The 22,500-nt window shown below is 45.6% G+C and overlaps 1 protein-coding gene across 1 annotated transcript in view; it reads left to right on the forward strand.

Moving 5' to 3' along the window:
• kif5ab (kinesin family member 5A, b) overlaps positions 1-22,500 on the forward strand; it is a gene marked incomplete at both ends in the record, with an annotated part of 65,211 nt that overhangs the window by 26,565 nt on the left and 16,146 nt on the right. Inside the window, 10 exons of the mRNA XM_083660955.1 lie at positions 95-182; positions 1,119-1,243; positions 2,857-2,961; positions 4,557-4,705; positions 7,056-7,204; positions 10,310-10,545; positions 12,023-12,091; positions 15,421-15,627; positions 21,227-21,373; positions 22,067-22,255. Coding sequence (XP_083517081.1) covers positions 95-182; positions 1,119-1,243; positions 2,857-2,961; positions 4,557-4,705; positions 7,056-7,204; positions 10,310-10,545; positions 12,023-12,091; positions 15,421-15,627; positions 21,227-21,373; positions 22,067-22,255 — 1,464 coding nt within the window. The remainder of the gene's footprint in view (positions 1-94; positions 183-1,118; positions 1,244-2,856; positions 2,962-4,556; positions 4,706-7,055; positions 7,205-10,309; positions 10,546-12,022; positions 12,092-15,420; positions 15,628-21,226; positions 21,374-22,066; positions 22,256-22,500) is intronic.

Below are 22,500 nucleotides of genomic sequence, written 5' to 3' on the forward strand. Positions count from 1 at the left end.
AATTCGTGTGTGCTCGCACGCGTACACGTGCGTGTGCGTGTGTGCTTGTGTGTGTGTGTGTGTGTGTGTGTGTGTGTGTGTGTCACACACCCAGGGGTGCACCGAGCGCTTCGTGACAAGCCCTGAGGAGGTGATGGATGTCATAGATGAAGGCAAGGCCAATCGTCACGTTGCTGTCACCAGTGAGTCACACCGTTCCTCTCACATGCTCACTCATTCCTCGCACATTTCACATGTGATTTTTGCACACGTCACTAAAGTGAAGCCTTGGTTACAGTAAGCACAAGGGGTGAATAGCACATGATGATGAGGTGGGAGGTGAGAGCAGGATAGTAGTGAACATCTCTCTAAACAACTGGGTCTGTAGGAACACTGACTTGACTGATTGACTGGCTGGCTGACAGGACTGCCTTTGTGACAGTTTCTATTAGGAGTCTGAAATAGATAATTCACTGTCTCTCTGCTGCCGCACTCGTTATCTTATCTCCTGTTGTCTCGTCTTGTCTCCTCTTCTCTGTTCCCTTCTCCCCCCTGTCATCTTCCCTTTGCACTTCTCTTTTCCCTTCTGCTCGTCTCGCCCCAACCTGTCTTCTCTCTATTCTCCTCATCCACTTCCTCCTCTCCTCTCCTCTCTCCTCCCCATCCTCTCTTCTCCTCTCCTCCTTTCTTCTCCTCTCCTCCTCTCCTCCTCTCCTCTCCTCCTCTCCTCTCCTCCCCTCCCCTCTCCTCTTCCCTCCTGTCCTCTCCCCCTCTCCTCTCTCCTCTCCTCATTTCTTCTCCTCTCCTATTCTCTTCTCCTCTCCTTCCCTCTCCTCCCCTCTCCTCTCTTCCACTCTCCTCTCCTCTCCTCTCCTCTCCTCCCCTCCCCTCCCCTCCCCTCCCCTCCCCTCCCCTCCCCTCCCCTCCCCTCCCCTCCCCTCTCCTCTCCTCTCTTCCACTCCCCTCCCCTCTCCTCTCTCTCCCCCCCTCCCCTCTCTTCTCCTCCCCTCTCTCCTCTCCTCTCTTCTACTCTGTTCCCCTCCCCTCCCCTCCCCTCCTCTCTCCTCTCCTCTCTTCTACTCTGTTCCCCTCCTCTCTCCTCTCCTCTCCTTTCACCTCCCCCCCCTCTCCTCTCCTAGACATGAATGAGCATAGCTCCCGTAGCCACAGCATCTTCCTGATCAGCATCAAGCAGGAACATGTGGAGACGGAGCAGAAACTGAGTGGGAAGCTCTACCTGGTCGACCTCGCCGGTAGTGAGAAGGTCGGTGTCTTCTGTCGAAACCTTGAAAGAAGGGTTTGGCAACGTTATAATTAATTAACACTATTCTAACACTGAGGACCAGGAGTCTTTTTCACAATTCATGTTGTTCAAGCATCAAGGAGACAGAACAAACACACTGACTTCCACCCTTGGGGCATTGGCTGCATTTGAGAGTATTTCCTCCATGCCACTGCACTGAGTTATTTTAATTATTTATAAAAGATTGATCAGTCTTCGACAGCAAAGGGCTTTGGAGCTCATAGAAGACAGTTACTGAAATCTGCTCAATTATTCAGGGTTTGTTTTGCCTGGCACAAGATGAGTACGGGTTTGCACATTTGGACCAAAATCCACTTTGTCCCACTGGTAACAGTACACTGGAGATAAAAACAACCACCATCAGTTTCTGAGAAATAAGAAAATATGTTTCCAATAGGGACAAGACTCAAGTACAATTCTTGAGAAAATATCAAACTGCAAAGGTTTTTTGCCGTGTCTGTGGGTGGGAAGATGGATTACGGGTATGTGTCCTGGTTGCTGCACTAGTGCCTCCTCTGGTCGGCCGGGGCTCCTGTTCCACGGGGAGGGGAACTGGGGGGAATAGCGTGATCCTCCACGCGCTACGTCCTGCTGCCAGTGGAACTCTTCGCTCTCAGGTGAAAAGAAGTGGCCGACGACTTATGTATCAGAGGAGGCATGTGAGAATCTACACCCTCCAGATCATCAGAGGGGGTGGAGCAATGACTGGTCCCACTTATAGGCAGGGGAAATTGGCAGTACAGAGTACAATTGGAAGAAAAAGTGGAAAAATAGAGGATAGAAAAAAAGGGGCAAAGGACAAAGAGAAGTCAGAGTTCAAATTGAAGGGAGCTCTGAAGGAGCCGCATGTAATCGTTCCCCAGTTTCAAGGGCTTTTGAGTCAGAATCAGACTCGTCAAGCTTCATCACACCATCCAAAAAACAATTTAACATCGGAGACCCTGCTGAAGCAAACTAAGCCCCGACTTGGCTCTGGGTTCATGGATGTGTTTCTAGTGTTGACACAGTTTGCCCACGTTTGCTTCTCTGGATAGATGCTGACTGCAGTGATTTTAAACTAATAAGTGCCGAGGCTGCATCTACAACACCTCTTGGAGGTCACCTGGGGCTGAGAAAGTTCTGCTCCAGTAACTTTCTTTGAGTTTGAAACAACATGCTATAGAATTATTGCAATACGTACTGTCAGGACGCTGTCACAGAATGCCTTGATAGAACAACTCAGTATCTTCTATGGTTAAGTTCCTCGTTCTGCTAATGTGTAAATAACTGTATCCCAAGACAATTTCAGCCAAATATGGTGTAGCTTACTAGCTTTCCTATACACTTCCTGAACCCTATGTTTCTTGCAGAAACCTTCTCAAAATCTGGTCGATTCACATTGATTCACATATATTTTTTGACAATTGCAATGCACAGTTGCTCGGCTTGATCCAAGATTTTGTTTACATGTTGGAGACCCTGTTTGTCTGTCAAAGGAAAAGGAAAACGATGGAGGTTTCCTCACTGACATGATGAATGATGAAGATAGGGTCCATTATGAACTAATTCCCCCTATGTCTCTGTATCTGTCTCAGGTCAGTAAGACAGGCGCAGAGGGAGCGGTGCTGGATGAGGCCAAGAACATCAACAAGTCTCTGTCTGCGCTGGGCAACGTGATCTCAGCCTTGGCCGAGGGAACGGTACGGCAGAGAGATCTATACGGCCTTCATCGTCTAGCAAGGCCTGTGTCGTGATTGCCTCTCGCTCAGCCGCTAAATTGTTTGTACAAGACACCTAAGGCTCGCTGCCAAAACAAGCCTGTTTTCCAAAATGGAGTCTCTAGACTGCAGTGAATAAAATGAGAATTTTAGATGAGAACATTTGTCCTCGATGAGGTAATTTGCTCTGGAACCAAATGACACCGACATTCGAGTGAACACTACATAATATAATGATAGCACGCTTGTCCAATTGCCCACTTTCACCAGATCCAACCTACATGACCAGGTCACCCATTCTGCCCTCTCTGTAATGTATGTCCCTCCAGCTCCACCATTGTAATTAAAACATCCATTGTCTCCTCCTTACATAGTCCTGAACGTCTATGGAAGTCCCAATAAATGCTTAAAGGGCTATGCCAATATTTTGAGAGTTTAGGCCATTTGCCATATTGCCGATATTAAAACTAGAACGTACATGGCTTCATGTTCAATCTGCGTGCAGTACAAACTGTGGTAGAGCCCTCACTGCTAATAGCTTAGCGCTACAATGACAGTCTATTGTACTGTATTTTTGCACATTCCAACAGCACCAGAAACACTCAGATGTACATCTTGTGACTCGTGTACTCACCACGCATTGAAAAAATAATCCACTTATGTGAAACGGTCATTTCGTAGTAAATCCACACAAAGAGAACTAAACAAAGAGTAACCGAACTAACGGGAGTATAACCGAGGTTACTTCCTCGTTTGCCATGAGGTAATTACTCTTCGGTTACTCTTTGTTTAGTTCTCGGTGTGTGGATTTACTACTGGGCGACTGAATGGGAGTAGGCAACAAACAATACCATAGACTGCCATTGTAGCACTAAGCTATTAGCAGTGAGGGCTCTACCACAGCACGCGGATTGAAGATAAAGCCATGTACGTTCCTAGTTTTAATTTCGGCAATATGGCAAATGGCCTAAAAACTCTCAAAATGTTGGCGTATCCCTTTAACACTTCTTTTTTAGACTGGCATTTCTTTTTCTTTAGTAATTTTGCAAGGACCTACTCAAGGGTCTGTTGAAAGCTTTCCCAAGGTTGAGTGGAGATATTGTGAAAGTGCTCATGTTCTTTCACAGCGTGCTGTAAGGCATGTGTGTGTGGTGGACTGGTGGTGCACACAGTGTGCTCTGTAAGGTGTGTGTGTGTGCGTGTGTGTGTGTGTGTGTGTGTGTGTGTGTGTGTGTGTGTGTGTGTGTGTGTGTGTGTGCGTGTGCGTGTGCGTGTGCGTGTGTGTGTGTGTGTGTGTGTGTGTGTGTGTGGTGGACTGGTGGTGCACACAGTGTGCTCTGTAAGGTGTGTGTGTGTGTGTGTGTGTGTGCGTGTGTGTGTGTGTGTGTGTGTGCGTGTGTGTGTGTGTGTGCGTGTGTGTGTGCGTGCGTGCGTGTGTGTGTGTGTGTGTGTGTGTGGTGGTGCAGTCAATGTGTTTCTGCACACTTTCCACAGTCTTTACCCCCTTCTCTCTCTTGATGGCTCTCTCTCTTTCTCTCTCTCCCTTTTCCCCTCTGTTTCCTTCCTCCTCTCTGCAGAAATCCCACGTTCCGTACCGCGACAGCAAAATGACTCGCATCCTGCAGGACTCGCTGGGCGGGAACTGTCGCACCACCATGTTCATCTGTTGCTCTCCCTCCAGCTACAACGACGCAGAGACCAAATCCACGCTGATGTTTGGCCAACGGTAACATCACGTCCATAATGTTGCATGTTCTCCCCGTGCCTCCTGGGGGTTTCCTTCACCCCCTTCACAAAAACATGCAACATCCTGGTTGCTAATGTGGTTCCTCCTCTGGTCGTTAAGGGCGCCTGTTCTGAGGGAGGGGAACTGGTTGGAATAGCGTGATCCTCCCACGTGCTATGTCCTACCGGTGAAGCTTCCTCTGTCAGGTGAAAAGAAGCGGCTGGCTGACTGCCCATGTCTCGGAGGAAGCATGGAGCCAGTCTCGGCTCTCCCCAGATTGGCAGAGGGTGGAGCAGCAACCAGGATTGAGAAATCAAGTGAGCACTAATGGGGGATAAAATGTGATAAAAAAAATCGGGGGGAAAAAAAACAACCAAAAAAAACATAATGTTAAGCAGCAGTGGTCCGCCACACCGCCTAGCGTTAACGCACCCAGCTGAGACAGCCCTGCTGGAATGTATTCCTGCTGAAATGATATGCTCTTCACATTACTCTGCCTCAAACTCTGCTTTTGACAAACCGCTCTCGAGGCAGGGTTTGTGTTGCATTGCTTTCAGAGCGTGTTAGGGCTGTTGAAAGGAGGGTGTGCTCTAATCTTTAGGGTAAGCTGCAAGGCTAGAAAGAAGCAGAGATTCGGCTTGCTTGTCAGCTTTCCGCAGCTATTGCTCGTCGCTTTCGACTCAAAGAAGCTCACACTGGAAAAGAAATGGCCTGGAAAAGCCTGCTGTATCTCAGTCGTCTTTTCTTCCTTCTACTACCAATGACTTCCCTGAAGAATGAGTGATGAGAGGATGTGGTGGGTTGAAATAAATAATTTATGACCGTAAGGATCCACCGTATCCACAGCACACAATCATTGGATTGAAAATGGTCTCATCTCCCAGTCTTGTATGTGCCATCATCAAGCACAGTAGCTCATCTCGGCATTCAAATCAGTGCATGATTCCATGATGATAACGATGATATATTTGGAATCATTTTCAATTTTGATGTGATGAGACAAATGTAGACGGGGCTATTTGTCTCCTCGTTAATAGTATGGAGTCAAAGAATGACAACAGTGTCTTCTTACCGGAGCGTGAAATTAAGAGCTTGATTAGTGTGCAGAGCACACAGGGGGTAGCTAGTCATAATGAAATTGTGCCTAGAACTAATCTCACTATAAAGGTTTTAACTCCACTTATGCCACTTACTTGTATCATAACTGAGTGACAAATACAGTCACATTCTTCTTCTGGTGAAGTGTGTGATTGCATCTGAATATGTTGTCGATTGCAAAGGTCTATAGTAGGGGTGTCACGATACACTAATTTCACGATACGATACGATCCACGATATTGGGTTGACGATAACGATACGATACGATATTTTAACAATACTTTTTTTTAACAAAAGTAAATCATTTTTATGTATTTATTTATCATTTATTTAACCATGTGAGTCCCGTTGAAATCGAAACCTCTTTTCAAGGGAGCCCTGGGAAAATACTGGAAAAATAGTCTTTCATTTGAAATACACAAAATACAAAACAAATGCTGTTTTTGGAAATTGTTATTATAATAACTAGAAAACAACATGGAAGATAATGCTTCTCTTGCAATAGAATGTGTCACACTGTCACAAACTAAATGTTTGTTGCATGGTGAAAGAAAAACTAAGTATACAATCTATTTCTTAAATAACTCATGCTCAATGGTCCCTAAACTTATGTAATCTTATGTACCCCTTGAGCTGTTTGGCCATGCCAGTAGTAGTCTACCCCCTCACTCATGTGTGTTGATTCTGCTAAATTTGTTCTATTATTATTCAGGAGCAAAAAAAAAAAAAAAAAAAATTACGATATCATTTTTTTCTGACGATACGCATATCGTGACGTTTCGATATCGCGATATATCGTGCGATGAAATATCGTGACACCCCTAGTCTATAGCATTTTTACAGTCTGAATGATCTCTCTTCCTTCTCTATACCGTACCTCCCTCCCCCTACGTGCACCATCACATGCAGTCAGCACAAAACCAATTTGCATAGCGAGTAATAATGAGATACAAGCTCATTCTTTATTGAGCACTCATGGCTGAAATAGCCTATATAGTATACCTTGTTGACAGTTCTTCTCCTGTCTGCCTCTGGCTCACCCTTCTTCATCATCTCTATCCTTTTTCTCCTGACCCTGTTATTTCCTCCCCCCATACCTTCACTCCACCCCCTCTCTCTCCATCTCTCCCCCTCTCTCTCTCTCTCTCCCCCTCTCTCTCTCTCTCTCTCTCTCTCTCTCTCTCTCTCTCTCTCTCTCTCTCTGTTTTGCTCACACCCTTCCTCTGTTTCTGCACTCCATCCTTCCAATTAGGGCCAAGACCATTAGGAATACCGTATCGGTGAACCTGGTGCTCACGGCAGAGCAGTGGAAGAAGAAGTACGAGAAGGAGAAGGAGAAGAACCGGCTAAAGAAAGAGACGATCCAGAGACTCGAGGCTGAGCTGAGCCGCTGGAGGAACGGTGAGACAAATAAGGGGATCACGCCCTGTAAAAGCATTGCATCCATAAAGAGTCTTGTGGGAGGGGTGTGTGGGTGGGTAGTAGAGTTAAAAGCACTGTGGCCTATACCACCGCGGAGAGGAGGGGTGTGTGGGTAGTAGAGTTAAAAGCACTGGCCTATACCACCGCAGAGACCCGGGTTCAATTCCCGGCAGCGGTACCTTGGTCACATGTTCCTACAGACACATGCCTGCGAGTGGGAAGCCGGTGGGGTATGAGTTCTGGTTGCTGCACTAGCGCCTCCTCTGGTCAGACTGTTCGAGAGGAGAGGGGAAATGGGGGAGATTGCGTGATCCTCTCACTCGCTACGTCTTGCCGATGAAACGCCTCGCTGTCAGGTGAAGAGAAGCGGCTGCCGACTGCACATGTGTCGGAGGAAGCATGTGCTAGTCTACGGCTCTCCCCAGATCGGCAGAGGGGGTGGAGCAACGACTGTGACAGCAGGGGGTATTTGAGAAGCACAATTGGGAAGAAAATGGGAGAAAATCTGAAAAAACGTGATAAAAAAAAAAAGAGTCTTGCCGGAAAGGTTTCCCCGAAGCTATGAAAAACTGATTGATTTTCCCATTGATGCCTGCCTGGGCATTTTGACATGATCAACTGTAGTTTATGTTAGATTTAGAATAATATTCATGAGAAGAGTGAAAACTCTCTGGAATAAAATGATCATGAGCCTGTTCTGTTTCCACGGCCATGAACGATTTATGCTTTATGCTTGCCAGAAAACATCAGCTGTCAAATGCAGGAGGGGAAAAAAAGAGATGGCATATTGCCACGTGAGAAGCTTGTGCTGGAGACAGATGATGGGCAAAGTCAAGGTGGAGCCCAGTATCCACACAGTCAACTTCACCACATCGCTCCATCTTGTTCCTGTCCCCAATCCCAGCAGGAAAGCGTTTGGACCAGTAGGGAATGAACATTTCACCAGCCTGCCAGCCCGTGGGGATATTATTTTTCAGTCCACGTTAGTGCAAATTTAACCTCATTTGATATCATCTGAGTGCAGGCCAATAGAGACGTGGGAAGAGAGGCCCCAAACAGTTGTGTTGGACCTCCGCCCAAAATCCTTTTCAGGCTATTTCTGTGTCATATTATTCCGTTTTTTGACACTTAGTATATAACTGGATTTCTTCACATTGTCCTGGAGGCAGAGGTGTTGGACGCTTATGTTTTATGCATCCTATCCTATGTATTGGTAATCCTCTCAGCCACACAAGGCTAATCACATCTACAGATGACTCATCCTAACCCACGTTGTTTTTGTCCTCAAGATGCGTTCACACACTTAGACATGAGCACACGCTCATACAAGAGCACATTGCATGCATGTGCATATTATAAATACATAAGCATAAACATTCAGCACACTTTGAAGCGCTGGATGCACACATTCATGCTCATAATACACACACACACACACACACACACACACACACACACACACACACACACACACACACACACACACACACACACACACACACACACCCCTGATCATCCTCCAGTTTAGGTCAATTCAAATGTCAGTGCACCCAATGGTAGCGATGGGTTGACATTCAAGCTGGGTAATGAATCCTGACCAGCGTTTTCTAGATCATTTCCTCAGTGCTTGACCGAATCTTTACTTTTTAATTATTTTTACCTGTCTCAACCATCAAGATATAACCCACTCAGTGACTCTCACACACACACACACACGCACACGCACACGCACGCACACGCACACACACACAAACACATTTCCTCCCTCTGCTCTCTTATCTCTGTCTCTCAATTTAGTGCATTTAATTTCCTAATGGATCATTTTGACAACATCGTTACCCTTAACTCCTCCCACACTGCCCCTGCACGATATCGCTGCCCACCTCAGGCCAGGAATTCCCAGAAATGGATGCAGTTGACCTCCATCTCTACCATCATGGTCAAGGATGGCCCAAAGATGGGAACGGCTGTCCCATATATTCAATCATGTCTCTCTCCTCTCCCGTCTAGAACAGTGGTTCCATACCATGTGCCCTTGAGCCACTTGATTCACTGTAGCACATCTTCAACTGGAGAGAAGAACTAATCATCGGTGACGCATCAGGCAGTATCGTGTGTGATTGGAATCAATACCTGTTTCTTCTTGGCACATGATTGGAGACCACTGGTCTATAATATACAAGGGGGAATATATATACACCAGGGATGGAGGAAATATTCAGCCAAAAACAGTCAAATCAGTACTGTGAAATTGTCCGGTTGGCCCACACTCTAATCTTACAGTCACTAACACAGACCACACCCATGTTTAAACAAATAATTTATAATTTATTGTAAGTGGGTGTTTGGGTGCGAGAATGTGAATGGGGTCGAGGTGCGACAGCGTCTCTTCAGGAGAGTGGTACGGCAGTGACAGGTAACCCAGGGGTTGAGACTCAGAGTGGGGGTAGCGTCTTTGGGTGAAGCTCGGTTCTAGAGCGCAGCTCAGCTTCACGGGATGGAGTCCCGGCTCCATCAGCCCCCCCCCGTGGTTCCTGTGAGCAGGGGATAGAGATGCAGGATTATGCGGCCCTGACTAGCATGTCTTTTGCTGTTTGTGGGAGGAAACCGGAGTACCCGGGGGAAAACCCACGCAGGCACGGGGGGAACATGCAGACTCCGCCCGTGCTGCCTGTAACGGAGGAAGAAACTTGGGGTTGGGGGGGAGCTCGGGTCGTGACGACTGAGGCAAACAGGGGGAAGAGAGAATATAGTCGTGTTTATATTATGCTATGAGTGATTGAGTTGATAGAACACAGGTGTATTCATCAGTGAAGTGATTGGAGCGCAGGTGAAATAGCTTAGTGTGGCGCAGATAATTACATGGTGTGTTCTTTGTGTTCCTGAACTTCAGTTAGCACACTAACTCCATTTGGAGATAGCATGCATTGCGGTTGGATCTGGCTATAATTATACCAACACTACAACACACTAATCCCTTCTTTACGCAATGATCCTATAGGAGAGGTACAGTAGTGCCAGAGATAGGTGCAACAGAAATGTTAAAAAATGTTGACAGAGTCATTTTTTGCCCCTCCTCTCTAGGTGAGGAAGTCCCCGAGTTAGAGCAGCTGAGCGCGGGCTCGGACGAGGTGCGCCTGGTCCCTCTTGAGGCCGAGGAGCCGCCTCTCCACATCTGCAGCCCCTGCTCCCCCACCTCCCCCTCCTGCCCCACCTCCCCCTCCTGCCCCACCTCCTCCATCGTGGTGCGGATCTCAGAAGAGGAGCGGCAGAAGTACGAGGAGGAGATCCGCAAGCTCTACAAACAGCTGGATGACAAGGTGCTGATGAATGGGATAGTGCATGTGGACTATATATATGTATATGTGAATAATACATACGGGGATGATTGCGCATGGTAGTTGCAGTTCAATGGTATATCACATATGAATGCAAGGAGTGCATCACACATGTATAGTTCATGTAGTAAAAGAAAATAATGAAAAAGAGGCAGGAATAGCTGCCATAGTATTACCTCATATATCCAAGCCCCTTTGGAATGGAGCAATATTGAAATGATAATTAAAAATTCTTATCCTAACCCTATAACATCCAACATGTATGAACACTTTCTGAAATGCTTCCCCCCTCTCTCTCTCTCTCTCTCTCTCTCTCTCTCTCCATTATATATATATATACAGTATATATATATATATATACTGTGTATATATATATATATATATACTGTATATATACAATAAATATATATATACAGTAAATATATATATACAGTATATATATATACTGTATATATATACAGTATATATATATATATATATACTGTATATATACAGTAAATATATATATACAGTATATATATATACTGTATATATATATATATATATATACTGTATATATATACTGTATATATATACTGTATATATACAGTATATATATATATATATATATATATATATATATATATATATATATATATATATATATATATATATATACTGTATTCTGCAGGTCAAATAACCATGGTTTTCCAGTAACATGTAACCCTTTTACAGTGGTTTGCAGACATGTGACATGTAGGCATATACACCTGTACAGTCGTGCGTACAGGGAAAAGCATGGGGATATGTATTTTGCCCCCCTTCCCCCCACCCCCATTCTATTGCGGTGCAGCAGAGCCGACATTACTGTCTACCATGTTTACTGTATTCACATGTCGAACACGCCTTGGGGAAATTACTGTAAATGCTCTCTCTTATGTTCAGAGTTTGCTTCAGTGCGTCTGGGGTTTAAGATGGTTGGGATTAGCACTGAGTGATCGTATTTGTTCCATTCTGGTGCACATGAACAGTTGAACAGAGCAAAACGACTGAATTCATTTAGAATAGTAATTTGATATGGGTCTCCAACACACCTTTATTGATGATAACTGTGTCATGTAGTGTTTTTCCACATTGTATTTCCTCTCTCAGCTTGTACTGTAGGACACTGAGATCAGCCAAAAAAAGCCATTCCATTCAATTAATTACATTACATTACATTACATTACATTACATGATGTCATTATATACGTTGTGTACATACATACATTTGATCAAAAGTGACTTACAATAAGTGCATTATATTAATGAATTTAACTGTATTTAGAGTTGGGGAAAGGATTGTGACAGTAGACCACATAATGTCAAAATTCAATTTCAACAAATGCATTGATATGGGCGATTGAGTAGTATAGTATACTGTATCCATGTGTACAATATATGAACTGACCCTCCTCAATTTGTGTATTTACCATTGAAGGATGATGAGATCAATCACCAGAGCCAGATGGTGGAGAAGCTGAAGGAGCAGATGCTCGACCAGGAAGAGGTGAAATATCTCATCTTCACAGCATCCTTTCTTCTCTTTGGTTAAATGCAACACCTACAAATGTAACAATTGTAGAAGTCCTACTTTTCAGTGAATGCTGTCTGGATGAATCTTTTGCAATAAACATATTATTCAATTGTCAGAAGGCACTTGAGGAAAATAGAGTATCTTTTGGTCTGTAAAAACACATTTATAGTACTTGTACACAATTCAGAAAAAGTAGGTTGCTGCTTGAGCACAAACGATAGGAGAGAAGGATCAATACAGGGATTGATGTAGGACAAAGTCATGATGCGGGACGTCTGTGACAGCTGTTGTGTATCTTTGATACACATGGCACCTCCAGGTACCTGGAAGGTATACTCACTTACAATGCTGCCAGTATCTCTGTATGTCTGTTTGCTGCATGTGGAGACAACTATTGAAAAGATGGTATGGATAACATCATGGCTAAGAATGATATATAAAAGAAAGGTTCATCAACGGTTTACTGTGTAGTTTGTATGTATGTTTCCATGCTGGGAATGAGCATAGCATCACTTTTTTCCCACGGCGCTTGCAGCAGGCCAGGCCGGGGTCAGAATCAAGATGGCAAAGTCAGGACACTCACTCACTCACTCACTCATGGATGTTTACTGAAGGGGGCGGGGCCAGGGAAGAGACACTGCGGAGCGCGTCATCATTCAGAAACCACGCCCAAAACGGGGGAAAACAGAAACCCCCCCCCCAATCCTGGCGTTCTCCTATGTCACGTGCATGGTTGCGTGTTGCACAAAAAGATCGTATATACGGAAGATGAACACTCCAACTTACTTCCTTGACAGCTAGATCCACATTTTTCTTCTCGCCAATTCTCAATGGCTTCCTTGTTTTGCTCAGGAGTACAAAAAAACTTTAACTGGCGATTTTTTTACATTTGTTGTGTGCGCAACCCACCACACAACAGCTTTTAGCTATGTTTAATTCAGGGAAAATGATGCTGGTCTATGGGAGTGAACGGAGCTTTTATTTGGTATGTTACATACAATTGGCTAAATTATTAGTTAATTCAGAGTTAGATGATATTGGAGCAGCCAGCCATTTTTTTTTATTTTTTTTTAGCCAGCCGGAAGTCGCCACACGACCACACAACCGGGTCAAATGGGCGTGGCTACATAAGGAGAATAGCTAGGGAGGTAATGTAGAGTCGGGATTTGAGGGGTGGGTAGGGGGAGTGGCTAAAGGGATCTGGGTGGTGGGAGGGGGCATGGTCAGGAAGGGGGCGGGGTTAGGGAAAAGGGGCCATAGCTAGGGATAGGAAGGTCGTAGACGTAGAGAGAGTGGGGGTTGGAGGCTTGCATAGGAGGAGTAGCTGAGTGGATGTGACTTTCTCTGATGAAAAGGATTAGCCGTGTTGTTGCGGTGTAACCCCATAAGGCTGAATGGCCACACCACTGCACCGTGGGCTTCAAGCTATTTGCGCTTGTTTTATGTGAATCTAGAGAATCTACATGTTTTTCCCAAATGCACAGGCGGACCAAGCTGGCAGTTAAAAGACTCTTTATAGCGGACAACCTGCCAATTGTTTTGGCTACAGATGACAGAACCAGTGGGCTAAAAACGGCCTGCAACACGCTTTGGCATGTAGACCTGCTAGACTCCACATTTACCAAATCTGTTCATGTGTATCACACAATGGGCCTGCAGCGGGTTGTGGCTCATAAAAACAAACATGATGGCAACAACCCAACCTTAGCATTAAAGCAGCTACGAGCAAGATTTTCGATTGTTATTAAACAGTATAATTACAATATTGATGCCTCACATCTTACCTATAATAGTAGCTGAGACCAAAGCCGTGTGAATCGGAGATTGCTCTCTTAAGTCTGTGTCTGTCTAAACTCGCGTCACCAGGGGGCTCTCTCTCTCTCTCTCCTTACCGCCGGACCGGCTAAACCCCGGAAGTGAAACCCGGAAGTGAAACGCAGCTGCCTGCATTCCCCCGTTCGCGCTGCGTAGCAACATACCATAAACAAGGAGAACGTCGTGCATACTCTCGCGAACATCTCTCGTTATATTCTAACAGGTTTTTTGGAAGTTATTTTGTGGTTATTATGGCCGAAGTGGCTGCTGCAAACCGTTTCATTTCACTTCCTGATCTGCCCTGGCCACAGACAGACTAACACTGGCCGATTCACTCGGGGTTCAAGCGAGACTACTCTGCGTTGGTCTCGTCTACTATTAGAGGTAAGATGTGATGCATCGATATTAAATTTAGACTGTTTAATAACAATCGAAAATCTTGCTCGTAGCTAACATGAATTCATATTCAGCAGCCACAGCGAGTCTGTAGGCTACAGTACAAACAGGCAGGCACTGTTTGTAAAACACTTGTGTGACGTGAAACAACATCCATTCTGTAATGCAAGGCACACAGTGGGATGGTGCCTGCCTGCACATATAAGACATAGCAATGATGTTATATTTACAATAGCTGTTGATAGGAGCATAGCCATGCAGGCAGTAGGAGTCTATAGAGACTGGGGATATTTATACCATCCATCTGTCTGTATTAACACAATGCCCCACGTGGGCTGTGGTGCTGCTGCACTTACCAGCAGACACCATGGCTGGAAAGCATCTCCGCTTTTACATCAAATTACATCTTTATAGTGAAACAGGATCTCTACGCTGCGGTACACACAGGTAGACCACAGTCATTTATTCTTCGCATCGCGCTCTCTTGAAGGCCAATGGATGAGATTATCTTTGCAATGAGAAAACCCAGCAGCTCTTATGTTCCTGTCAGAAGATGCTGCTTGATGCATATTATGCTCCCGTATATTGACTTTCTCGGTATCGTAACTAGGGCTGTGAATCTTCACTGGCCTCACGATTCGATTCGATTACGATTCAGAGGGCTACGATTCAATTCGATAACGATTATCGATGCATCTCGATGCATCTCGATGCATCTTAAATCGATGCATCACTTTTTTTCCCGAATACACAATTTTCTTTCTCACTTTCTTTTTTCTCACTGTGTGGCTACTTTTAAAATAAAAGTGCATTTAGAATTGCATTGTATTATGATCCATAATTAAAATAAACAACTGCATGTACTTCCATTATATTTTATTTGATTATATAATTCTTTTTTATTTTTTTATTTTTTATTTTTTATTTTAATAATCGATTTTTGACATTTGTGAATAGATGCAGAATTGTGCAGGTCCGCATCACGATGCATCTTATAATTGATTATTTTTGACACCCCTAATTGTAACGGCATCTTTCTCCATTCACCGTTTGCCGTTGTCTTATAGCTGTAAACATCATGTGCCCCTCAGCTTCTGGCATCGTCCCGTGGAGACAGTGAGAAGGTGCAGTCGGAGCTGGGCAGGCTGCAGACGGAGAATGAATGTGCTAAGGCCGAGGTGAAGGAGGTCCTCCAGGCCCTGGAAGAGCTGGCGGTCAACTACGACCAGAAGAGCCTGGAGGTGGAGCAGAAGAGCGTGCAGAACAAGCTGCTGGCCGAGGAACTGGCAAAGAGAATGGTGGGTTGGCTCAGCTGTTAATCCTATTATAGCTTGTTTGCAAAAGCACGTGATTCTGATGACGTCGAAAAGAGCAGCGATGGAGAATGGAGGAAAGCGAGTAGGGTTGGATGCCGCTCCACGCTGCAGGCATCGCTAGAAGATTGCAAAACATATAGGATATGATCCATATACAATACAAGAGAAGTGTTTTTTCATACCATAGGCATTTTGCTAGTGTGTTCCTATTGCTTCCTATGTAGCATGCAGCTGGTTGCCCTCCAGCATGATCTGCACATGTCTCGCTCACTATACAGTCAATGGTCTCTCGCCCCTTGATGTCACCTGAAAACAAGCTATACAATTTCCTAGGCAGACGGGCGGTGTCTGTTAGTCACGGTTTGTTGTGTCACAACGTTTGTGACGTCGGCTGGGTCGGCCGACCAATACCAAGCCACCCCCCCCCCCCCCAAACAGACCCCCCCCCCCCCACACACACACACACACACACAGACATCCCCCCCCCCACACACACACACACACACTGACACAGCCCCACCTCCCACACACAGACACCCCCCACACAGACATCCCCCCCCACACACACACACACACACTGACACAGCCCCACCTCACACACACAGACACCCCCCACACAGACACCCCCCCCCCACACACACACACACACACACTCTGACACAGCCCCACCTCCCACACACAGACACCCCCCACACAGACACCCCCCCCCCCCCCACACACACACACACACACACTGACACAGCCCCACCTCCCACACATAGACACCCCCCACACCCCCCCCCCCACACACACACACACACACACACACACACACACACACACACACAGACACAGCCCCACCTCCCACACACAGACACCCCCCACACAGACATCCCCCCCCCCCCACACACACACACACACACACACAGACATCCCCCCCCCCCACACACACACACACACACACACACTGACACAGCCCCACCTCCCACACACACAGACACCCGCCACCTCCCACACACACAGACACCCCCCACACAGACATTCCCCCCACACACAGACACCCCTGCATGGCGGCGATTTCTGGGTAAGCCTACAAAAATACGTCATCCCTGCAGTACTCTATAGATATCGGGGACTGTAAGAAAAACCAGAAGAATCATCTTAGAAGATTCTTCACGTATCCACAAATGTATTGGGGAATACCAAATCCCTGTGGACGTACATGATTTACTGCAGGATTGTAATGTTTTTAGATTATATTGACTGCTGTAGTGCTGCAGTTCCCTCCATACTGTAGCAGGTGTGGTTAGCATGGGATGGGAGCTGTGTGCAAAGTTTTGTGCATCTTCATGAAGGCATTTTATTTTGGGAGGAAGAAGAAGAAGTGGACACAAATGCAAACGAGGACCCATCAGCAGAGCCGGCCAGTCTGTAATAAGGTTATTGTGACTGGCTCAGTGGACCGGATGGACCATTATTCACCTTCTTAAAACCTCTTCAATATTTTATCATCCGTTTTACAGTCTGCCAGGCAGGGTGTGCTCCCCTCTCCCCTCCCCCCTCTGCCTTCCTCAGAAGCTGCTGGAGACATTGATGAAAGGAGCTGACAATACAACCGCTCACCGCACAAGTCACTAATCTAACCGCCCTGTCCTCCATCTTGTTCTCTTCAATCATCTCATTGGCACGCCTCCTCAATATCAACCGAGTGCTTTGTCCCCTGACATTCATTGTTGAAGTTGGAGAAAATTGGACTTGGACTTGTTAATTGATAGTTTTTTCTCTCTCCATAATAGGTCCAAATAATTGGGCATAAAATATGAATATTTATTAATACCATGACATTCCATTTCGTGCGGATTCACGCTCATGTTCAGTAACGGTGAAGTTAAGTTAGTGCCAAGATGTAGAGACGCCCCAAACTGTGCACTTTGCTTTCACGGATTTTACATCAAATTCCAGCAAGCGCACTGCCACTAGATGTTGTAAACAAAGTTGAGGAGAAGACAGCGACAACAACCTCAAACTTCAACAGATAAGCCTATCTGTCAAGGATGCACCCAGAAAAGTAAATGAGATGCTAACGTTACTTGGACTGTTCACTGTTGATAGCTGGCTGACTGAGTGACAAGGTACATTTAACGTTAGCTAGCTATCGTAAAGTTAGCCTGTGAAGTGACTCAATCCTAACCTGACGCTGCCAGATGGACGGTTTAGCTCCACATTACGTTTCACTAAACCAGTCGATCTGGGAATGCAGTAACCCGACCCGCTGACGGAGGCGGGCACGTTTTCCAAGCTACTTGGCAGGTGATTGGATGACCCATCTGTCTATCACCGCTGGTGCGTGTTAACTTCAACCAATCAGATCGCCATGCCTCTGACCGTCACGTTTGCGACCGGAGGAAGGTGCCTGATCTCCGTGGTATTCATTGATTGAGTCCTCACCGTCCTCATCGTCGTAAAGTCGGCTTCGAAGCATGACGTTAGATTATAACGAACTAGTTGTGTGGCTTAGCCTTCCCAAATGTTGAATTTAATACATAGAATTGGGAACGTTACATTCAATTGCATTTAGACTGCCCGTCACTTCCGCGGCGGCAGCCATGTTGACGAGTGAAAAGAACTACAAAGACCATGTACCCACTACTTGCCCAGACGAGCCTGAGCCCGCCTAAGGCTGCCGCTGATTCATCGAGCCGCGGCCATGGTTCGGCCAATCATCTTAACTGCCTGTGCATGACAAGATGGATTACGTCGAGAGAATCTCTTTTGATCTCGCGAGGTTATCCATCTTGCAAGCAAGGTTAACTCAATCCATCTTGGAACTCGACTCAGACTCAACCTTGATGACTCAGACTCAGACTCACGTCATCTGGACTCGGTTCGGACTCTTCTTTGTTGACTCGAACACTGGGGACTCGAGGCTCGACTTGGACTCGAGATATAGACCAAATCAGCGGGGATGTTTACATTTACTTCCGGTTACCCCTGGTTCCGGTTACCTCCGCACAAACTGACGTGTTGAAGACAAAAACAGACAAAGAAGACAAAAATGGTTCGTTCGTGTTGTGTTGTTGGGTGTCCAGTGACCATAAAGAGCGGGTCAAGATTTGGATTATTCTAAATTCCCTCTGCAAAGGGCAAACATGAGCAAAGAGAACTCTGGATTCGGCGGCACAGGCTTTACTACAGCTACAACATCCGGGTTCCGAGCTGTATCCGAGCGGCGTCAGTAGCCTCTGTCTGTAACGTAACGTTAACGAGTCTGCAAAAAAACAGCGAGTTTGACAGTTGTAAACAAACGTTATTAGCTAGCTAACACTACATAAAACAAACACAGAAGAAAGGCTAGATACGTCGGACAAGCATGTTTACCAACCGTTTGAGCATTTAAATTGAAAGTAGTCGGCCGAAAACAACGAGAGAGTTTGACAGCATTTATTTGACAACACGCACATTTAAACCTGCCGCCTTCCCGAAGTGGTACCCGGAAGTAAATGTTGTTTACATGGTGACGTCACGGTGATTTGGTCTATAGTGACTCGACTACAACACTACCAGGATCACTGCCTGACAGGCTGGTCAACTTGTGAAACCGGACTCAGAGAGCAATCCCACAGAGCAATAAAAAAGTCCATTATTCCAGCCTTTTTATGGCCTCTTCCAGCTCGGGCCCCCCTGGCTCATTAAGTAATTGCCCATTTACTGCCGTACAGCTTTTATGCTAATGTATATTGTTGTGCCACGCCCCCCCTCCCCCTCCACACTTTTCACTTTTCACTAAAATGGTTGAGGCGGTGGACTAGAAAAATTGGCGCAACGGAGTGCATTTGTCACTGTCCTCACCCCACTGCCTCCTCGGCTGTCTGTCTCCATCAGTGCTTTCACCGGAAACGCCTTACTTCTTCTTCCACAGGAGGCTAGAGGTGTCATCGCTCACTGTCCCGTTCATCTGTCCATTCAGACACCATTCCGGCTCTTTCATCATCATGCCAATCATCCAAACATCCATCTCTTCCCTTCTATCTATCCATATACATCGAATCGTCTTTAAACACCTATAAGACATCTTTCTTTGACAAAATTGCACATTTTGCTTTCACTTTCTCCCATAAACGAATATGCTAATTTCATGTTATGGCATGGTGTCTATGCTAAGTTAATGTTATGGCATGTTATGGCAAAAAAAAAACATTTTCTTTTTTTTTTTCTTTTTTTTTTTGCAATTCCATCGCGGGCCACACAGGGGGCGCCCGCGGGCCGCATGTGGCCAGCGGGCCGCCAGTTGAGTATCACTGCAGTACAGTATGCTAAGGTAATGGTATGGTATGGGAACTGACCCAGAAGATGATCAGGGTGGCTGAGGTTAATGAGGGAGATGATGATGGAGCGGTTGGTAAATGAGTGAATGTGATATAAGGAGATGGTTAATGATCCTTTTAAATGACAGATGATCCACTTAGGCTGGTTGTAAAAATCCACCCTCAAGACATACCTCACACGCATAGAGCTCAACAGTCACGTGACGGAAGAGAATTCCCCATTCATTTGCTCTGTAGAAATTTTGAAAAGTCCTTATATAATGAGTTTTAAGCCTGGAACCAAGTCAATCAGGCACCTACTGAATCGTGAGTGACATTTCACTTGGAGCAAAAAACTAAAATAAAAATGAAGAAAATGAATGGGGAATTCTCTTCTGGCATGTTTTATAAGCCAGAAAGCCATTCCGCGTCAGTATGAGCGTGACAAATTGAAATTTCACACTTCATTTTCAATCTCTCCTCGCAAATGTGCTCAACACGGTCGCTGCAGGAAGTGTTGTGTCTTTGTGAAATCTTGACTTGCCTCTCTTGTTTTGTAGTTCACCATGTTTAAAGAAAATCAATGCTGAATTGTACAAGATCAAAGGATTAGTTTTGGGGGGTATAAATTCACTGGAACACCACTGCACTGCCCATTCCCCTTTAGCTTTCTTACTGCGTTTGCTGTGCTGTATTGATTATAAGCATCGTCAGAAATGGTTTTATTAGGCTTCATCACTCCCTTTCACAGACCTCTTCACCCAGCGCCATTACATCAACCCCTGTCTCCAAAGTCTATTGATTTGTAATTTAGCGTCCATTACGCTTAGCCACTCGGATTTCTCAGCTGAAAATGACATCAGGGGTTAACCGGTATCGTATAGCTGTGTACGCTTCAACATCCCAATACTCCCAATTTATTTATTTATTTATTTAAGCATTTATTTACCAGGGACAGTGTACATTAATCAACATGTCAGTTTGCACATCCATGTAAATGTACCAGAGTTAGCAAGAGAGCTAATTTTCATCTGTAGTCCCTGAGCATGATGGTAAAAGAACTAGGGTCAAGGGTTCATACTAAAAAGTAAACAAAGCAGTATAGGATGATTCAATCCCTCCTCCTCTCCATCCTTCCCTGCTCCCTAAACACCCTTCCTTATATTCTCTCCATCTGTACTTTCTCTTCTCTCTCCTGTTTCTGGGTTATACCTTCACCTCCTCTGCCTCTTTTTCTCCCTCTATTCCCTCTCGCTCCCTCGTCACCACTCCCTTGGCCCTCTCCTCCCCTCCCACAGGCCCACCTGATGTCGTTAGAGGTGGAGCTGTCCCGCATCCAGGAAGTGAGCGGCCACCAGAGGAAGCGCATCGCTGAGATTCTCAACGGGCTGATGAGGGACCTGAGCGAGTTCAGCACCATCGTGGGAAACAGGGACATCAAGCTGGTGAGGCCAAAGACACCGGCAGAGTCTGCGGTTTGGCAGAAGTCATTATCGCCCTCGCCAGGGACATTTCCACAGACAGAGACGTTGCCTGTGACAGAATAGGAGACACTTTTGAGGGAAAATCTTATGTCTGTGAGAAAATACCTCTAGTGTATCTCGATGGAATCATTTGCACACGGGCAAAGTTGGTAATAAAGGTTTGATGTACTGTACACCTGAGGCTAGTAGGTTATGGCCCCAAACAAGAAATTTCAGTATCTGTCTGTGTGTCACTACCAGGTTTGAGCCGCTGGCAATTGTTTGCGCTCACATTTGGATTGATATTGATGTGTTTATACTCTGTCCTCCGCGGTTCATTTGAGCTTCAGCATCTGCTAAATGATGCTGTTAGCATAATCGATGTGCATTACAAAACACCTACCATTCCCTCCCTCCACAACGCCCCAATTGGCTTTAAGTTTAAAACATACTCAAACTAAACTAAACTTCTCCAATACTCTTGTCTCTTTCTTTCTTTATTTCTTTCTTTCTTTCTTTCTTTCTTTCTTTCTTTCTTTCTTTCTTTCTTTCTTTCTTACTCTCTCTCTCTCTCTCTCTCTTTCTCCCATCTATCACCCTGCCACCCTCTATCCCCTGTCCCTCCTCCTCCTCCTCCTCCTCCTCCTCCTCCTCCTCCTCCTCCTCCTCCTCCAGCCCATGGAGCTCACAGGGGTGATCGAGGAGGAGTTCACGGTGGCCCGTCTCTACATCAGTAAGATCAAGTCCGAGGTGAAGTCCATGGTGAAGCGCTGCCGCCACCTGGAGAACCTGCAGACGGAGTGCCACCGCAAGATGGAGGAGACGGGCAGAGAGCTGTCCTCGTGTCAACTCCTCATTTCACAGGTGAGGAGAGGATAGAGAGCGGAGAGGAAGGGAGGAGTGGTGGGATGTGAAAATAATCAGATAATAATCATAATACTAATATTCATCATCATCAATCAAATAATCATAAATAATGTTAATCTTACTGGTATATTGATCAATCAATCAATCAATCATTTTTAATACATGTCCCAGAAGAGCACTTTGGTTTACATCAGGCAGTAGTGGTTATTACAACATCATTACTAGTTTGAAAGTAGTAATAA

The sequence above is a fragment of the Poromitra crassiceps genome (genome assembly GCF_964638095.1).
Source record: "Poromitra crassiceps genome assembly, chromosome: 25".
Lineage (NCBI taxonomy): Eukaryota > Metazoa > Chordata > Actinopteri > Beryciformes > Melamphaidae > Poromitra > Poromitra crassiceps.